At 38.5% G+C, this 19,495-nt stretch overlaps 1 protein-coding gene across 1 annotated transcript in view; it reads right to left on the bottom strand.

The window, feature by feature from the left end:
• LOC141779399 (transmembrane protein 65-like) overlaps positions 1-19,495 on the bottom strand; it is a 47,703-nt gene that overhangs the window by 8,198 nt on the left and 20,010 nt on the right. The window contains exons 3-5 of the mRNA XM_074654212.1: positions 17,092-17,159; positions 15,077-15,131; positions 7,137-7,179 (exon numbers count right to left, since the gene is read on the bottom strand). Coding sequence (XP_074510313.1) covers positions 7,137-7,179; positions 15,077-15,131; positions 17,092-17,159 — 166 coding nt within the window. The remainder of the gene's footprint in view (positions 1-7,136; positions 7,180-15,076; positions 15,132-17,091; positions 17,160-19,495) is intronic.

Raw genomic sequence — 19,495 nt, 5'->3', positions numbered from 1 at the left:
AAGGCTGAAACTCAACCTGGCTGCACCAGAAGCAATAAAAACCTTCCTGGAACAACAACTGCAATCTATTAACATTATCAGTGGGCAATAATAAAATCTGTGTTCTGCCGCGTTGGATTTAAATAGTTAAAAAGGACACAGCTGCTCTCATATTATTGTTGATGTTATCTAGGAAACCGTTTGATAAAGAGAGCAGTGGTGCCGTTGGCCGGGATGCGGATCAAAATGAGAAAGATCAGGAACCAAATAAATGGAATGATGATAAATGAGCTGCAGTTGATGGTAAATATGGCGCGTTTCCAAATGGGTGGTTGGAGTGTCATTATAGGAATCATCAGGATAAACTACTGTAGGACTATGCCTCGACTGAAACAAGCATCCACACTACTAGCTCAGTCGCCAGGAAAAAATATTGGCATTGGACGTTTCAGCAAACGTTGAATGTCGACGTTTTTGCATTGCAAGTAGTTTTGTTACCTAAGCCTAACCAATCGTTTCACAATGTTCACCACGTGGCATCGCGTTTCTTGAAGCGTGGTACGAGACTGATATGAAACGTATTTATGAAACTTATTTTAGTTTTATAAATGTTGACATTCAGTGTATCAGTAGTTTGCAGAAAAGTCCAATGCCAATACTTTCTCTACTTGAGCAAAACACTGAACAGATACTGGGCTTTAAACCTCTTATAGAGGACGGCAAGCAAACTAGACTGTCCCTAAGGGGATGAATGATTAATCACCCTCTGTTAATCCTGACACACTTATAAGGAAAAAAATCGGATACATTCAACTATCAATCATCCATTCACTAATTGCCTTTATCCGCTTTTTATAATACAAGGTCGTGGAATTTGCTCCAACCCAGCATGCAATAGGTGTAAATCAGAAATTCAGACATGACATCACAGGGTCATGTGTCACAGTCCAGGAAGAGGAATCAAATTTGGGACCCAATTTTTTATTCCCTACAGCAGTGGTTTCCAACTAGGGGGTCCCACCCCCCACTAGGGGTCACCAAAGCTTCACAGCGGGTCATGAGGCCTTCTTGATTTTAAGGGGAAAACTTTAAAAAAAAATATACAGCTGACCTTTATCTCAGCATTTCATTCATTTCTGTTAAGATATAAAAATCTCCCAGGATAAGGGCACAGTGAAGACCTGAACACAAGCTATAATCAGTCTTCCCTCTCTATAACAATGGCTAAGCGTCACAGAGAAGAAAACATGGAATTAAAAAAAAAAAAAAATCAAGAGATTTGTATTAAAAGTTCCTAAATTATCAGGAAAACTCATCTCTGATGCAGTATTCACAGGAAATAATCTGCTCAAAATTCATCCAAATGGCTTGTTTTACTCCAAATTCCTGCAGTTATTGCGTTCACCAATTGCAGTTGTTCTGTACTGTTATTGTTATTCATTGAATGTAATATGAAATATCATTAAAATATGTCACTTAGGTAGGGGTGGTCAGTTTACCCAATGATAGAAAAGTGGTACCTTAATGAAAAAGGTTGGGAACCACTTCCATAGATCCCTACTCTCTAAGTTTTTGTCCTGTTTTTTCCCAACTTAATGTACTAATGCTTTACTGGCTGCCTCGTCTGCCCCAGAAAGCCACTAATGCATTATGTCCATAAGGAACACAAACAGTAGCCGAGACTAAGCTGTGCAGGAGGAGCATCTGTAGGCTGAACGGTCAGAATGACTCATCAGCTCAATTATGGACTTCAACGAGGTTTAGCTGGTTTCCTACAGCTGTCAAAACACACGCAAGCATGCTGGAAAATATTACAAATCCACCCGAGCATGAACCCCTACACACACACACACACGCACACACACACACACACACACACACACACACACACACACACACACACATACTGTATGTGGATATAGTTGCACAGATTGCTCACCACAGGCACCAAGACTTAAGACATTTTATAGAAGAGCAGGGAGTCAGAGCAGCAGAGCTCAGTCACTGTCTCCTGGTTGAGGAAGACAGACGCTGAGTGGGAGGATTCACAAACAATCTTTGCAGCGTAATCACTACAATATTGACCAAAAGAGACTCCAGAGGAACACTCTGTAGTGACAGCTTCATCTATCTGTGCTGTTTGTGTACATGAAGCTGGTGACTTTGACCTTCACAGAGAGTCCCTGTGAATCAGCTGGCTAATGTGCACAAACACATAAACCTGTAATACATCCTCTTCTACTACAGTAGTCAGCCCTGCTCTCACCGCTGTGTGTCCTGTCTTTTCTATCTGTCTATCTATCTATCTATCTATTATTATTATACTTACTTTAATGTCCAACATGTTTATATTTTGTAGTATAGGACTGCCCTCAGACTACAGTGCAGAAGCCTAAATGCAGTTTATTGATGTTTGACTAATTGGCAATTAGCAATAATTTAAATTCACATGTAAAACAACTGCAATTTACATGCTGAATTTAAGTTAGAAGGAATTGGAAGGAATATTTGCAATATTTACAGTATTTACAGGGGGACGTAGTAACAGTTCATATTTACAGTAATGTAATAAGTTAATTGTTTGATTCCGTGCACATGTGTACAAATGTGTGTGGATAATTTAAAAATGCATAAAATATATAATATATAAAATTTGTAATATTTAGGAATGGGTACTATGATTGTGGCTTTCTAGTAACTGTGCACCTTTAATTTCCCTTTGATACTCTCGCTGGAAGGGTTTTTGGGGTTAATCTTGAGTCAGTCAGGCCAGCCGAGAGTGGAGCCACACAGTTTTTTGACCCCTCTCTCTCTCTCACTCTCTCTCTAACAATTCTTGCTTGAATTGTATATGGATGGATAATTATTCTGTACTAACTTTTTCTTGTGTTGATTACTTTACCGATTGGTCCTGTGGCTTTTTTGGTGTGGATTACAAAGAGGGGAATCGTTAGAGCCTCAAGCAAAGGCTTGATTCATTGGAAACCTACATACAGGTTTGTATCATTATGTGCAACTAATTACAATCTGAGTGGGTCTGAATAAATGTTAGTTTACATCTTTAGAAATAAATTTAGAAAATACCAGTGATGTATTTGTCAAGTAAGTAAGTAAGTAAACGGTGATCTAAATGAACAACACAGGGTTTCCGTGTCACAACTATTCACACTTTTTGACTGAATGAAACCTAAAATTAATTTTCTCTGATTAACAATGACGATGGATTTCTTTGAGTCTTTCCAGCAAATGTAAACTAAAGGAAGCCGAGGTTCTCACTGAGCATGTTGGCTGCATTTTAATCAATCTGTAGAGCTTTTAATTTGGCTCGTTTGAGAACAATTCTAACTGAACATCATTACACCCAGACTGCCTGTGAATGGGGCTCTTGATCCTCTTCCAAGTGAATTGCGGTGCGTTTTGTGAGGAGGGAGACTGTATAATTCAAGCCAACTGCTGGATACTAAATATGCAAATTTATGGGTACACAGAAAGACTCATAATTCAGTTTTTTTTTTCTACATTTGCTGTTAGCAAAGACACGGAATAGGTTGAGAACAGCAAAGAAGAGTACATGCTAGAGCTGCAACGACTAGTCCATTAATTAAAATGTCAATTAACAGAAATCTTTCAAACAAATCAGCAACAATTTTAATCATTTGTTATTCATTAAAGAGGACCTATTATGCTAATTTTCAGGTGCATACTTATATTTTGGGTTTCTACTAGAACATGTTAACATGCTGGAGAGCTCCATCAGCGACAGGCTGCTCCAGCCAAATGTGTGAAGGAGCGCTATCGCAGGTCCTTCCTTCCTGCAGCTGTCAGACTCCACAACCAGCACTGCTCCCAGTAGACCACATACACACCACAATAACTGCACTACACTGTATAATGACTGTGCAATATCAATAGTACTCAGGTGTAATTCATACTGTGCAATATTTTCAGGTGGAATTTCATTCTCACTGTGCAATATAATTTTTCCACTTGTACAATTGTGTTAATAGCCTGGTAATAGTCAATACTGTATATATTGTTCATATTTTTTATGTTTTCCCTTGTTTGTATTGTTAATATTTTCCTTCTATTTAAATTGTTCATATTTTGTTACACTTTTGTTTTGCTTTTTGCACTGTGTTGTATCTTGCTTTTTGTTTTTTACCGATGCTTTTTGTTTTTTGCACCATCCCCTTTGCTGCTGTACACTGCAAATTTCCCCACTGTGGGACCACCAAGGAGGCATTTACTTTTCTCATACCTGCTCTGCTGCAGCACCGCTTTTCACCCTCTGTCTGATACAGTTTCTTTGAGCATAAAAGCACAATAGGTCCTTTTTAAAGTCAACAATTAACTGGTTTCCCCTTTTAAAAATTCAAAATGTTCTGCTCTTCCTATTTTATTATAGTAGCAAACTGAATATCTTTGGGTTTTGGACTGTTGTTCAGACAATAAAAGTTAGTTGAAGCCCTAGTTGTAGTTCACTGTACATGTCATTCATGCAATACTTGTTTTGACTCACTGGTGGACTAAGTCAGTCCAAAAAGCTATTCACTGTTCAAGTGGTTCCCTGTGGATCTGAGCAAACTAAATACTGCAACAAGTTTACAGTAAAGAGGCATCTGGGGTCTCCTCATCTGTCAGCTTCTGACAAAACAACCTCAGCAGAAAGTCGACTGCGCCTCCTCTTCAGCTCTCGACTGCTACTAAAGTGCCCCTGACTCCCAGAGTAATCTAAAGCACAGAGTTCGTTGTGTTCCTCCTTTGAAATGAAAATAAGCTGTAATGCAAACATTGCAGTGAAAGGAAGGACACCTGCAGGAGCTCCACCGACGCTCACTAGCAGACAAACAGCCTTCACAACCACTTGCGTAAATCCATCAAAACAAAAAAATAAAGCCTCTCTTGTCTGGTCTAACCGAGCCTCACCTTGACAAACGGGCCACAAGGGCTCTACTTTCCCATTATGATGGAGTGGCAAACACAGACGCTCATACAGAGGCACGACTGAGTGTGTGTGTCCACTGAGAGCGTTTACAAAAGCCACAACAACTCAGCTAATCAATCACACTAAAACGGTGCAAAGGCAACAGTACAGTCATCTTTCTACCCAACTGTCTATTTAATACCTTCTCCGTTGTGCTGGCTATGTCTATTTAAATGAGAGAGGGTAATAATCTGTTATATCACTGGTTGGAGGTCTATTCTATTACTGTAAGTGTTATGATTGGCAAGTTAGTAAAATGGTTATGGTCCATGTGGCCACTAGGAGGCCCTGAGGTGGATAACAGTCATGAATCAGTTGACTGAACCTGATACAGTACTGCAATCGTTTGAAAAGATCCAAGATAAGGGTCCAAAGAAAACATCAGCTTCCACTTCTCATGGATCATTATGCTTTTATCGACCAAACTTGATCACATGCTGCACATAACTGTGGCAGTCATTGTTTTGTTTTAGGTTTACTGCATAATGTGAGAGGAAGGGAGAATGAAACAGTCTCTAGATTATTTTGTTTCTGTCAGTGGGAACAAAACAACAATGAAGAAAGCTGAAGGAGGAAAACAGATCAAAACAATACACTTGAATCCTGATTTGTATTAATGAGGCAAATTTAGTGAGGTTGAATATGTTTTACATGAAATATTCAATCCATGTTAAAACAGACAATAAGACTGGTTATTAGAACCAAAATTATACTATATGTATAGGGCAGAGTTACGCACTGCACTTTCCTTCTATACTGCACAAACCCAGAACTTAAGTCAATATATTACAGGCTGATAAAAATGTGCCTAATCAGACTTTTTACGGATCATACATAAATAATGTTGCATAAAATCTTCCCAACTCCTAGTACAACAAAACACAATGTAATCCTTAGTATGATTAAATAAATGAGGAACATAGTGCACATAAAATGTTCTTTAACTAATGCATTAATTTGGGAAGGTTCAAATTACTCTGTTAAGCAATCTCTTATGAAAGCTTTTAAATTAGGGCTGTCAATCCATTAAAATATTTAATCGCGGTTAATCACATGACTGTCCATAGTTAATCGCAATTAGTCGCACATTTTTTATCTGTTCAACATGCACCATAAAGGGAGATTTATCAAGTATTTAATACTCTTATCAACATGGGAGTGGGCAAATATGCTTGCTTTATGCAAATATATGTGTATATTTACTATTGGAAATCCATTAACAACACAAAACAATGAAAAATATTGTCCAGAAACCCTCACAGGTACTGCATTTAGCATAAAAAAATATGCTCAAATCACAACATGGCAAACTCAAGCCCTAAGGGCAACAACAAATACATTTAAAACAGAGCCCACTACAACCTTCTGAAAGATCGGTGTTTCGTCGAATTTTCAAGAGGTTAATTAAAAATCTCAAAATGCTTTAATGTGTTAAAGAAATTAGTCCCGTTAAAATTAATTTGCGTTCATGCGGTGTTATCGCGTTAACTTTGACAGCCCTTTTTTAAATGCATCAAACTGAAGTAAGTGTCTGATATCCTCTACATCTGTTAATAACTAGATTAACATCAAGATTTAGTTCTACAGAACAGTCTATGGAAGTTTTTTTTTCATTTTTACATTATTCACTCAAAAACGGTTGGTTAAGTCGGACTGCATACTCCTCTCCTCATTTAGACACACCTTGTTCAGACTGTCTCGATATAATCAAACCACATTGATAAATTTAAATTATTCTTTTCTTATTCATAGTAATAACCCCTTTTGTGCTTCGCAGTCTTCTTTCCTCTGGGACACAAAACCTCTGGTAACTGCATTTTTCTTTCCCCCGTGCTGCTCGTGCTTATCTTCCTCTGGGCGAAATCCAATAATTACTGTTTAATATGGAGCAATTTAATGACTTAGCCTTCACCAAAGGGAGAGGAGTGGGATGGTATACCTCTACCTTCATATATACCTGGGTGGAAACAAGCACTGTATTGCTGTAATAATGCGTGTGATGTGATATACACTATGATGTCAACATAGTTTTTCTTAACATTTCATCTTTTGAGTGAATGAGGGTAATACCTCTAAATCCTCTACAAGCTGCCATGATTGGCAGAGACTTTAAGGGTAATAACTGCCTGCCTGTGTGTGTGTGTGTGTGTGTGTGTATGTGTGAAATTCTTACCCTAGTCCTGCCAGATCAGACACCAGGTTGCCAAGGGCAGCAGCTGTAGAAAATGCGAGAAGAGACATGATTACAAAATTAGTTTTTTATCGAGGGCAGCCAAAAGGCACAAGACACAGAATGAGTTTGTCTGGAGTTTTTCCATCATGTGAAACACAAGAAATAACACACTTTTCCATCTACCACTCAGAGGCATACACCTGGAGTCCTCTGCTAAATTCATTCCCCTCATTATCAATATATGTAAGGCATGATGTCAAGAAAAAGATGTACTGAATAACCCAGAATGTGTACAAAACATGTGCATCATAAGCGACTTCAGGAAACAAACTAAAAGCAGTTGAGAGGCTGAGGTCGGGCCGGGTTTGCTCGTCCGACACGATACCAAAATAAGTCGCTGAGATCCGAAAACACGTTGAACAAAATCTTATTTAATGAACATGATCAACTTATCATAACGTGCACAAAATCAGGATAATCAACAGTGATCAAAAGAAAATAGAGGTCGACAAAAAAATACGGAGACTGCACTCGCCCTCTCTTCCCTCCTACAATAATATTTAGCCTCATAATTAACCATAAAAGCCTCTTCATCATATCTATTAAAAAACACAGAGCAAATATGGGTCAGCAATTATTTTCTTATAGCTGCTTATTTTTACCATGTTGGTTTTTGCACAGGATATGATGAACAACCCCAGTGCATTCTGGGCTCATTAAGGAGGCAGATGCAATGCTGCAGCCCACATTACTGTTGAGCCTAATAACTTCTCATGAATAATCAGAGCAGTGGAGCAGTAGTGTCCACGGAGGAGAGAATGAGGGCATGTTGAAATCCCTGAGTTGGGAGGTGTGGCGTTAACGAATTGGCTTGTTATGTTGCTTGTACGTTACTGTACAGTACTAGTGGCTCCTAAAAGAGAGAATAAAGTCTGTGCTTTGCTTGCTGTTGTCCGTGACCCTGAGTTCAGAGCATTGCTGCAGCTGCCGCAGCGACACGGACGCCCTCAGGGGAGCGGAAACAAAGCAGCAGTGTGGTGCCATCTCTGCTGAGGCACAATCTCCATCCAACCCTGGCAGGAGGTCTTCCAGTCCAGCGGCCTTCCTGCTACTGTAGCAACAAGGTTGAGAACAGCATATAATGTGGCTGCAGTGACTCTCTTCCTATTAACAATTTGTTTTTGTACATCTGAACAAGTCACCCACAAGACCTGCAGCCACATTAATAAGCACAGAGGAGGTCAGATAAGACTCTAAAAGAGCCACAGTGTAATTAGTGAAGTCATCGTGTGCTGAGATTTAGGAAAGTGTTGTTTACTGTGTGTCTCAGCAGGCCGACAACCCTGACCTTGTTGAAGAGGGACTCGCCTAACTGCTGTAACGAAGCATCAGCTGTTAATCAGCTGCAGGTTTGTTTGTATTTGGGTCCAATCAAGCTTGTTAGCTTGTTGCTCTGTGAGAAGCACTTTGGATGACTTTATCACAACTTCGGAGTGGAAGGAGAGAGGGCAGGGCAGCAGGAGGGGAAGTGAGCAAGTTTCTAATTCTTGGCCAAAACACACACAGTAGGTATGTGCTAAATGAGGAGATTGTTCTGGTATTTTTCAACAGAAACAATAACTTGCACTGGGCAGGATCCCATTGCAGTGAGTAAGAATGCAAAAAAATGGTCTGTGAAGTCCATCTCATGTTTTATTGCTCATTATTACACGGCTGCGTTGAACACTCGATTTTGATTGGTCAATCACGGCGTTATCGCTGCAATTTCTCTATAACAGACCGTTGCTATGTATAACAGACCGTTGCTATGGGCGCAGCTCTGATGTCGGACTCTGGCGGATCGTTTTTGTGTCAAAGTATTGATTTCTTAAGTAAGTAGCCGTGTAATAAGCGGGATGATGTACAGCTAGCGGGTCATTGTTGTGAAAGAATCCCCGACAGGGTGATGCTGCATGTCTCTCATCGCCCTGAAGGGGATTCTTTCACAACAATGACCCGACATTATCCCTTACTTATATAATTTAAGGGCGACACTTTCTTAGTAAAATGTCCATCTTGACGACTTCTTCTGATGGATGATTGGTTTAACTGAGCTGCAATTCAGGAAGTTAATATTTTTTTGTGCCAGACTTTATTTATCAAGCTGTGTTTACAACGTAATGTTATATGTAAGAGGTTATATTCATGTTTGACAAATCATCCAATTAGACTGTTATCAGGCCATTAAATAGGTGTTATTGGTTGGTATAAGCACCATAGATGTGGGTCAGTAGGGGCCTACTACACTCAATATTAGATTTTATCATCTATTCACATGGTAGATCACCGAAAGAAGGTCTAAACGAACACGACCACAGTAATTATGACAGGAGCAGAAGCGAAAGTCAGGTGCTGTAGTATAGACAGCGTGAAACTCCATATGGGGTGGAGGTCAGGGGTGATGGATGGGACACAAAAGACAGGGTTTTCACCCAGAAGGCTGGGGTTTGCTTCCTGTGGGAAACCAACAATGTGTAGTTCATTGTGTTTACAAGGTGTTTAGTTTCACTTTCACTTTTGAGACATAGTTATTTTAAGCGAAAACACAATGTTTTTCCCTAAACTTAACCAAGTATTTTTTTGGCCTAAACCAAAAGAGGACTTTTTGTTTGTGTTCAAAACGTAACATTTAATTTGGTTGTACGTGTTAGAACGTGTTGCTTTTAAGTTTTGCTTTCACTTTTACAATGTAGTAGGCATAGTAGGCCCTAAATGACCCACATCTATGGTGCTTATTAAGACCGATAACTATTTATCGATTACATATATATTTCCGATAACCTATTTAATGGTCTGATAACAGTCGAATCAGGTGCACAAATGTTGTTATAAATCGATATAACTGTCTGGCTGCAGCACACACTAAAATATGTATTTTCCCCTTCAAGCTATATTCTATGAAATATGGAAGATGATACTTCAGAGAAATGAGATCTAATTTTAAAGAGGTACTGTATGACCTCAATGTGACCCACACACACTTGAAATGTACTTAATTAGCAATATTGTCATTGTATGAACTTTCTTTTTTTTCTTTGCTGTTTTATTGTGGGTTCTGGGTCTACTGGCAGTGATAGATTGTAAAAAAAAGAAAGGTGGTTACAGAGTTAAGATTATTAAAACAGAGAACATGTAGTAATAAAATAAATGTGCTGTCATTATACATCGTACCTTGTACAAGCCCCTGAGGAGGCAGATGTAATGGAGAGCCCATCAGGTGTAATTATGTGGTCAAGCTACTCAAATGTAATTACAAGCCAAGGTCAGCTGTCTGCCTTTAACTCACTGCTCTCTCTGCTCCTCACTGTGCTCTGAATTAGATCCAGTCCACCTCCACAGGTTGGTGAGAGGCGCAATCACACACTCACATAAAATAAGTGACTCTGAAGCAGCTCCAAAGATGTTGACTACCATGTAACAGACTACCATTGACTAGTAAAAGCCTTGTACTGCATCCATCACTCTCACTAATTAGATAAACAAACGATGGAGTAAATCAGAGAGGGAGTCAGAATGGCGAGGGTGAGTAAACTGGGTTTTGTGTGGGCTGAGAAAGTGTAAAAGAGACGGAAAGATTCTGATTTCCTTCCCTGTTCTTACTTTATGATAGATAACCTTTCTCGACCTACAGCAAAGTCAAAGCTACTGTCTGTATGTGTGTTATCCATCGACGACGTCTATTGGTGGATAAATGGGCCGTGAAACAACAAACAGGAGACGGTGGGGATGTCTTATTGTTGTCTCTTGCTTTTATCTGCAAGGCTCACTTACCAGCATGATGATAGATGTACTGTATATGAGCAACACCTCTCTATACCTGGAGGCTTTCTACAGCAACAATAACACACCTACACATAACTGTACATAGGTTAACTCACATAAAAGTGTCAAAGGTGGGTGTGTATTTACTGTATGTGTGCCGACAGGTGTGTTTGTATGTTACAGTTACAGCTGTAGAAAGTAGGGCTGGGCAATGTATTGATATTATATCGATACCGCGATATGAGTCTAGATATCGTCTTAGATTTTTGATATCGCAATATGGCATAAATGTTGTCTTTTCCTGGTTTTAATGGCACATTACAGTAAAGTGATGTAATTATCTGAACTTATACCAGACTGTTCTAGCTATTCTATTATTTGCCTTTACCCACTAGGTCATTATATCCACAGTATTGATAATTATTTATCAAAAATCTCATTGTGCAAATATTTTTGTGAAAGCACCAATAGTCAACCCTACAATATCTTCCCGATATTGATATCAAGGTATTTGGTAAAAAATATTGTGCTATTTAATTTTCTCCATATTGCACAGCCCTAAAAATGCTTCAGGTATGGCAGGTGAGTGTGGGAATTGGTCTTTAGATTAAACCAGTAAAGCAGAGATTGGAGGGAAATATGTGAAGAAAACCAACCTGAAAGCATTTATTCAGTCTGATGTGTTACCTAATCATGTTTGGAAATTTTCGAAAGGTTCAGCCTCCATCTTCATCGAGCCACATTTTCCTCCTATAGAAGGTGTGATTGGTGGACTTGACCACAGACTTGACACTAGTGCTAAATCACTCCGGACGGGGCTAGATAACTGCAGCCTCTTGATTTGCAGACCTTTGTATGTCCCTAACGTAGCAGGAATGAGAAACAGTACCGCTGCTGTGAAAAAGGAGTCTGCGTGATAGAAACTAGGTCTGAAGCTTTTCCTGTTTTTCTTCTATATTGGGAGGGTTTTCTGCAGCTTGACCTCACTGTCAAATCTCTTTATGCCTCTCAGAGATAACAGGCTCCAGCTGTCAAACTAGTAGCCTCTCTGAAAAATGAATTTGACATTTTCTGTCTGAGTTTGAACCTAATAACCCTCCTGTCTGTATAAATCCCACCAGGCCTGAAATTGTTCTTTTAGATTCAATGCAAAAGTTCCGAAACAAAATGAACAAAACTGGTTTGAATTGTAAATCTACAAGAGCAGAATCAAGTCAAAAGCTTGTTTGATACAATAAGTAACTCAAGTGAAGATTCAAATACCTCCTCTCTACAGTATATCCCTGAAAGATCCAGCACTTCTTGCTTTAGTCTGCACTGGTCAAGTTTTCTACATCTCTTCAGTTCCCCGTGAAGTATAAAATAAAACGCTTCAGGCCTCTGCCTCTCTGTGACAGCATCAGCTTTGACTTCTTTAAGTCTTTCAGACGGATCAGTTGACTGAGACTATTTGAGCTTTAAAAGCTTGAGCTAAGAGCCACAGAAGCACACTGTTATCACCGCCAGCAGCAACAGAAGAAACAGCAGAGGAGAGGTAAGACTTGCAGAGAAGATGTGGGAATGCCAGTTGCCCTTAAACTCATCGACCCATCGACAACAACAAAGTAGAACACTTATTTTTTTCTTGTCCTTTCTCGAAACAATTTTAGACAAGTGTACATGGATGGATGGATGCGTATTACAATACCTAGTATTCCCACATTTAGCCTAATGTTTATTTTAGGGCTGTCAATCGATTCAAATATTTTATCGTGAATTAATTGCACAATTTTTATCTGATCAAAATGTATCTTAAAGGGAAATTTGTCAAGTAATTAATACTCAACCTGGGTGTGGGCAAATATGAAAATGTGTGTGTATATTTATTATTGGAAATCACTTAACATTACACAAAACAATGACAAATATTGTCCAGAAACCCTCACAGGTACTGCATTTTGCATAAAAAAATATGCTCAAATCATAACATGGCAAACTGCAGCCCAACAGGCAACAACAGCTGTCAGTGTGTCAGTGTGCTGACTTGACTTGCCCCAAACTGCATGTGATTATCATAAAGTGACGAAAGTACTTATTTTATAGTATATTTATAGACATTTCTTCTGTAACTACAGTAATTCTAAAAGCATAATAATTTATATGTAAGTGGAAAAACAGAAAGCCTAATTCTATTGTGGTTATTAATGAAATAAAATACTTTATCAAATCATTGAAATTGTTTTGCCATAAAACTAATAAAAAACTTTGAGGATCACCTTTTCCTATAAAATATATGAAGTCATTGTCCAGGATGTGATGTGCTAAATTATCCTATAAAAAAGTGTATATAGTTTGCTTCTTCAAAAGTCCCCAGTCATTTTATTTTCTTCTTATTTATTTTTTTGTATTACATAGTTTACTTACTGTTACATTTCTCTATTAGATATGTTATATGTGATGATTACATTGTCAGAATTGTTGCCATTGTCCCATTCTTAAATTTATGTTATTGAATAAAAAAAAAGAAAAGAAAGAAAAAAAACAACAACAAAGTCAAGTGGCCGAGGTGGAACAGCAGGAAATAAATTGAGATTTTGCTAGGTGTATTAGAATAAATAATGCTAGGTGATGGTGGTGATTGTGGTCATAGGATTTGCACAAAAGATACAAATATTCAGCAATTATTTATATATATTTATTTATAGTTGTTTTTACCATCATTAAATAAGTAAATAGGGACAGACTTCCTGCTTCACTAACATCTCCTCTTCTCAAAGCTCCTGTCACATGCAGTGTAATTTGACATAACCTCAGAATCTCTGAACTGGAACGAGGGATGACATTAAAATGTGCCTCTTTGAGCTCAGCGGATATTAAGCCCATTCAATCTGCTTGTGAACAGTATTATTATATTTATGAAATCATCATTATCTAGGTCAGCCAGTGTCTCTCTCTCTCTCCCCCCTTTCCTTTCTCTAATGTTATCTCACTGTCTTTTTCTGGATTAGTGTCACAGCAAGGTTCAAATTGTGACTTTATCATTAAAGCCTCATTATGAGATGGGGTATTCTGTCGACACTGAAATTGAAAATGCCTCCTTCTATTTTTATTTTAAACAGTTGGGAGTCCACCATGATTTGGTGTACCGTCACTCTAATTAGGAAGTAGACAGGGAGTGGGAGTTGCGGTCTGGGCCAGCGAAATGTACATCTGAACCCAAACCAAGTTTGTTTGAGTCAAATTTAAATTTGCTTCAAGATTTTTTTTCCCCAAACCTGGCTGTAACATGAGCACATAAAATATACATTTAATGGGGCTGATGATTACGTATGCAAATATACTGGAATGCAAACCAGATGGAAAGTCAAACTGAAAAAAAAGCCATCAGGGAAATCATGGAAACATTTGTCAAAACACACTAATTAATAGGATTCAAGAGGGAATTGAGCACAGAATGCTCTGCAGAAAGCAACATGGATATTTCTCTTATAACTAGTGCTGTGCAACAATCCTCAATCAAACTTTTATGTTTTTAAAAAACAGAATTGATATAATGAAAACCATTCATTACTATAAGAACTATAAAAATCAAGGACATTTTCAAAAGCTAAGAACAAAATAGTGAAAATACACTGCCTCGTTGCCACTGCACCAGAACAGAAACCATCCAATAGGAATTTGGTTGCAGAAAAAATAAATAAATAAAAAAAACATATCTCTGCCATGAAGGGGATAATGTACAGCGAGCCGGTCATTGTTGTGAAAGTATCCCCTTCAAAGTGTCAGGGAGCAGCATCGCCCTGAAGGGGATTCTTTCACAACAATGACCCGCTAGCTGTACATTATCCCGCTTATTACACAGCTACTCACTTAAGAAATCAATGTTTTGACACAAAAACGGTCCGCCAGAGTCCGACATCAGAACTGCGCCCATAGCAACGGTCTGCTTTACATAGCAACGGTCTGTTATAAAGAAATAACGGACTTCAGAACGCCGGGAGTGACCAATCAGAATCGAGTATTCAACACAGCCGTGTAATAAATGCATTTAACAGCCTGATGGACTCTCTGTCTGTGCATGTAACTTACTAATTTGTATCAAAAACATAAATATTACAAATTAGGTATCAAGTAACATTAGGATCATGAGATTCCCTTACCGGCCATGGTTGAAATGCCGAGGACCACGCCGATGGATAACTCGATCTGTGTGCCCTGGGAGAGAATCACACACACAAAAACACACACATTATGGTTCATTTGTAAGACAAGAAAGCTTTTCATTTATTTACAAACCATCAGTGCGAATAATGTATGGGCTATGACATGAAATGTATCTGTTCATGTTCTTGCTTAATGATATTCAGAGAGGAATACAGAGATGACTTCTTTAACTGAGGCTAACTTGTCTTAAGAGGCCAATTCTGGACTATAAATGTATAGTCTGTGATTCTAGTATGGTTTAAATCTCTATATTGACAACTTCCTCTGTTTAATGTCTCTTTACATTGACTTTAGGTCTCTCTCTCCTCTTTACCAAAGGCTGTTTATCGCCAAGAAGTGAAAGTCAATTGTTTGTCGATTGCAGTAGAGCTATGCTTCCGCCATTTTGGACTGAAAGTGACTATACCGGACACCAGTAACATGTCCATCCTAAAAAGTGCCGTACTAAAGTAAAACAAAATTATTTCTATTCTATTGTCATATTCTACCGAAATGTCCTGTGTTGAACAATAAAATATTATAAATATAATAAGCGTTTTCAGTCCAAAGTTGTGGCAGCGGCTGACACCGGAGTTTTGTCTCTTTGCTACTATACTCTTTGTCTTTACTTTTTAACTTAAAGGTCTTATCCAAAATGCTTTCAATAGCATTTTATCTTTTAGAAAATCTCAAGTAGACTTTTATTGGAAGCTAGCATTGGCCATTTTAAAAAGTCAAATTTTTTTTTTTTTTTCCTTCATTTATTCAGGGCGAGGTTCACTGAGAGCAATGCTCTCTTTTTCAGGAACACCCCGATCACAATCAGACAGTTACACATTCACTGAGCAGCTCCACTGGAGCGGTTGGGGTTAAGTGCCTTGCTCAAGGGCACCTCAGTGGTGGTAATGAGGGAGAGCTGCTTTCCCCACCCAGATTTATCCTGCCGTTCCGGGGGATTGAACCGGCGACCTTCAGGTCTCAAGCTCGCTATGCTAACTTCCAATAAAAGTCTACTTGTAGCTTTTTAAGATTTTCTAGAAGCTTTCAGTCTTTCAATTCATGGTTTCCTGGCTTTAGTGCAGAGCTCTTATCCCATACAATATGGAAATCAGCCTGAGCTCTTCAGGCAGGGTGCATCCGTTTTTCTCACAGTCTGGACTGAAGTTTAGTCGGACCTTTACACTCACTTCTTTAATTGCAAAAATGTTTCACAGACAAGTTGAATCCAGACCAAAAGTGTGATTACTTATTGATTTAAATTTTTCATGCTTTTGCAGAGTATGCTTTGTAAAGAGAAAAAGCAAAACAAATATATTGTTGTATAATATCTGTATATTCTTACTTTACTTTTTTGGGCAAAGTTATGCCACTTCATTGTGTTCAATATATTCATATTATGTTCATTATATTCTCTTTTGTATTTTTTTCCTCTATATTTTTTCACTCTCTATTTGTCTTTCCTGACCTTGTAGAGGCCTCCATGAGAATTCATCATCTCTGTGTTAAAAATAACCCTGCTGTGAAAGCACACTTTGAATTAAGTTGAAAAAAATGTATTATTCTTCATTCTCAGAGCAGTACTGTAGCATACTGCTCCCAAACCGCTTGGTTTATATTTCATTATTTGAACAACTTTACAAAGACTTAATAAGGAGTGGGTACGCTTGTGGCAGGCAAATTACTAAAATATGTATCAGATGTTAAAAGACAAAGAGAGAAGGAAGGACTCTGAGAAACAGAGATGATAGAGAAACAACGTCTGAGAGAAAGCAGGAAATATAAATACAGCAGCATCAAAAAGATTTACTTTTCTCCTACATCCCTGGATGCTTCCCTCCAAAGAAAGCTTCCTACAGTATTATGAGTACACGCAACATATTCTTTGTGCGCAGGTTCCCCCCCATGGAAATCAAACTCTTAACACTGAGTAAATCTCTGAACCCACTGAGCTGCGTGACGCCGACAGACTTACAGCAACAATCATGATGCAGTTGTCCAGGAATCCAAATCCGACGAAAGGGATTGCATTGTGCAGCAGAACTGTGAAATAGACAAACGAACAATAAATCACCAACAGACCAAAACATGATGTATGCAGATTGTGTTAACGTCTACATTATTAAATATAACAACCCATTAGACATAATGGAGCCTTGCGGAGCAGAACTGTAACAGAATTAACACAAAGGAGACACGAGAACATTATTTCATTAAACACAAAACACGTCTGTGCTGAAAAGAAAATGAACACTATGAAGCTGCTGCTGGGAGGTGATTGAAATAAACTGAAGAGGGACCATAACCATTTATTCTTGCGTGTTTATATTATGTTGCTGTAACAGATTGAATTGTGGAAGCATAATATAAAAACAGACGCAAAGGACCTGGAAGATTTTTAATTGAATCCATATTCTTAATACAACATGTGACAGATAACTAGGGTGACCAGGTGTCCCACTTTACGAGGAACCGCACAGCATTTGTTTTATCCCTTGTCCCACGTCCCACATATTGAGACGATGTCCCACGTTTTCATTGGCTCCAGTTTTCAAAAGTCAAACCACTGCAGGAGACGCTTTTTTAAAAGTGGCTTTTATCCAAAGGCTGTGAAGAAAGCAGGGAAGGCTGTCATCACCGCGCTGTTTGCAGTCAAACTACGCACACATGGGTCAAGTGCAGGTTAACATTTCACCGTCTTTGCTACACTATGCCCAACGGAGAAAAATTGCGAGTCACCGCAAAGTCACAAGCTTTGCAGATTTCGGAGGAATATGATGGAAACTATACCACAAAGAAAAAGAAGAGCAGCTACAACAAAGACTGTGAAACTACTTGTAAGTATTTATAAGCCGCTGGAAGGAGATTCTCAGAGTTTTGTGTGAAATGTGCCAGTTATCTTTCAATTTCACACAGGGGGGATGTGTGTGCCGATCTATGGTTGCATTCGGGCAGAGCATAGAGATGTTACAAGATAAGGGGTAGAATAGAAATGTTCATTATTAAGTTAGATAGACATTTTATCAAAATTGTAGACTATCTCTCAGCCCTCTCTCACACAAAGATACTCTTTGTCCCACATTTGGTGTGTTGGGATCTTTATCACCCTACAGATAACGTATTATTAACCCCATGAAAGAATTTAAAAGTGGGTAAGTTATCTTATTTCTGTAGCACATGTCAAGGCCATTGGTAAGATTGCCCACCTAACAGACCAGCAGCAAAACAATAAAGTATTTTCCTAAACTGGAATGAGCTTCATCTTTGAAAATAAAAAGAGATTCAACCTCGACCTTTTGTGGGAATAGTGTCATAAATATCAAACAGCTCCATCCCCAGACCAAACAGGCTATCAGAATGCAAATATGTCTACATAGAGTAATGTATTCGTGCCTTTGCAATATGCGTAAGGAGACTGTGTGTGTCGTTTGCATAGATATAGAGATATATTACAGTGTAATATACTGTTGGTGCCGTGAAAGTGAATTTTAAATGTCACCAACCGCCTCAGGGAGGTTTTTTCTGTTCTAGTTGAAGTTCAAGTGCAGTTCATTCTAGTTGTGATCTGCAGAAAAGCGTTTGCTTCAAACATAATCGCTGCTGAGTACCAGTCATTTATTTTCTGCTGAAGCTCTCCTTCAGTACACGGGAACAATATCCAATCTTGCTGTCTGAGTACATAAAACACCTACTCCTTCATATCTTAAACACAGACTTTACTTTAACGCTACACTTGATTGAATCTTTAAGAGCACTTCATCTGTTGGTGTTGAGACCTGTAGAATCAAATAGTTGTGTTTGGTTTGGACGCTTTTAGACCTTTTGCCTCTTGGCTCTCTAGTATCCTTTCATATAAAGCATCACTAGTGCAATTTAGTGACGACAAGGTTACATGACTAAGTTTAAAACATCCAGCACAGCTTTTTTAGCTGACTATGAACGTAACTTCAAACTGTCCATGAAGATAGGTATCACCAAGTGAAGTGAACAATTTCAATTATCCAATGAGTACCCCTTATCTCCCCCGGACTCAGCTGGAAATTAAAAGTGGATTCCTCTGGCTATAGTAGTTCTAGTTACTGCACTTTTTTTGTACTTTGTGAATAAAATTATGTAAAGCTTTTTGGGGAACATTTTTCAGTGCGGAAATAGTGATCAAAAGAGGCAACCTTTGGGAAATTATAACTAGGACTTCCCCCTCTCAGTCGACTAATCGGTCGTTTTGGTCTTAGTCGTCTAAGATTTCTTTGGTCGATTAGTCGTATTTTATGCCTTTTTCATGCTGAATGATTTATTTCCAAGTAACTTATGAGCACATCTCTGGTAAACACAAGATTTAAAGTAGTGCTTTTGTGTGATTCTTTGTGGAGAAACTCAGT

This window comes from Sebastes fasciatus, chromosome 12, assembly GCF_043250625.1.
Source record: "Sebastes fasciatus isolate fSebFas1 chromosome 12, fSebFas1.pri, whole genome shotgun sequence".
NCBI lineage: Eukaryota > Metazoa > Chordata > Actinopteri > Perciformes > Sebastidae > Sebastes > Sebastes fasciatus.
The sequence above is the reverse complement of the archived record's forward strand: the minus strand, read 5'-3'. Positions and strand labels throughout refer to the sequence as shown.